The 1,453-nt window shown below is 42.2% G+C and overlaps 1 protein-coding gene across 1 annotated transcript in view; it reads right to left on the reverse strand.

Annotated features, from left to right (window-relative positions):
- The window catches only part of agrn (agrin), a gene marked incomplete at its 5' end in the record, with an annotated part of 134,040 nt that overhangs the window by 19,367 nt on the left and 113,220 nt on the right, over positions 1 to 1,453 (reverse strand). Inside the window, 1 exon segment of the mRNA XM_014010337.1 lies at positions 78 to 261. Within this exon segment, the coding sequence (XP_013865791.1) occupies positions 78 to 261 (184 nt within the window).

Consider the following 1,453-nt stretch of genomic DNA (forward strand, 5'->3'; position numbering starts at 1 on the left):
CCCCCCCCCACCCAAAAGCTGTTTTATCGTCAAAAGAAATGTAACAAAGCTGCAGCTGGAAAGGCAACAACACTCACTGTTCTGACAGTTGTCCCCCGAGAAACCGGGCGGGCAGGARCACTCGTAGCGTTCCAGCTGAGGGTTGCAGCGGCCGCCGTTCAGGCAGGGCTCACGAGAACACGGGTGGCCCTGGAACATGGCGACGTTGCTGGAGTTCAGGGCGTTCTCCTCCCTGAGGATGGGCGTGCTCATCAGCATGATCTGAAAAGGTGAGACAGGGCAGATTTAGAGAAGAATAGAAATTTCAGCTGTCATCCCTGCACGGACTTTGAGTCCGTAAACTTTATGATGAAATTAATGTTTATTTGTATTTGGCTCATGGGGAAAATAATGAGTAATGGCTTAGAGGCACTGAAACGGTATTCTCAATTTTCAAAGTTCAAAAACTTGAAAAAATATTATTTAGAGCTTCTGATAAGTTGGTTTTAAGCTTTAAATATTTATTTGTGAAGTTTTTCAGTCATCGCTAAATGCTATCAAAAAATATGTTTAGATAAATGATCCTGACATAATAAGTTGGTGGATTCAAAAGCTAGACCAGTTAGAAACCACTGGTTTAAAGTCAGCATCTTGCTATGCTGGGCCAAAGTGTGAGCCACATTTGAAGGGAGTTTCTAAAAAAATCTGGAAATATTCACAGGTGCATCTGTGTTGCATGAAATGAGAACAAAGAAAACCCATTTCTCAGTTTACTTCCTGTATTTCTACAGTGCTGGGGTTATGTTTMTTTTTTGTAATTTGCCACCTGTTTTTATTTTAGTTGCTGTATAAAAAAAAAAAACCTGTGTATATTTATAACTTGACACTGTCTGCATTTGTGCTTGCAAAACAAAACGCACATCAAAGTGTTCGTGGAAAAAAAACCCTCTGAAAATGACGCAGTTGGGATGCAGAGCTTCCCTTCAGGATCCCAGGAGGTTTCCTCCCTCACGACACCTGYGTTACTGAGGTGTACCACACCAGTTAAACTCTTCCCATCACCGTTCCCAGACTGGGTTCTGCCAGCACGGTAAGAGGAAATAAAAATGATCAGAGCGACGTCATTTTGTTGCAGCCTTTGAGGAATAACAGGTCTGAGATGKTTGCACCCGAACCACAATTATTGTTTGCCTGCATTTTGTTTATTTCCTTGTGTTGTTCCAGAACCGTTGCATCCGGTTGAGGAGAACTAAGCAGCCTCCTGCTTGGAAACTTTCTAAACGTTGGGAGACAGTGGGCGATYTTAGGACAAATATAGCCGGACTCACTGCAGGGGATTGGTGAGTTAGCAGGAGGAGCACGTAAAGAAAATATGTTCAGAACATATGGCACACGGTAAAATACGACCAGGCAGAATATACTCAAATGTGCTTGAGAACTTCTGCAAGATGATTTAAAAAAAAATATATATATA

Source organism: Austrofundulus limnaeus, unplaced genomic scaffold, assembly GCF_001266775.1.
Source record: "Austrofundulus limnaeus strain Quisiro unplaced genomic scaffold, Austrofundulus_limnaeus-1.0 Scaffold68, whole genome shotgun sequence".
In the NCBI taxonomy this organism is placed as follows: Eukaryota; Metazoa; Chordata; class Actinopteri; order Cyprinodontiformes; family Rivulidae; genus Austrofundulus; species Austrofundulus limnaeus.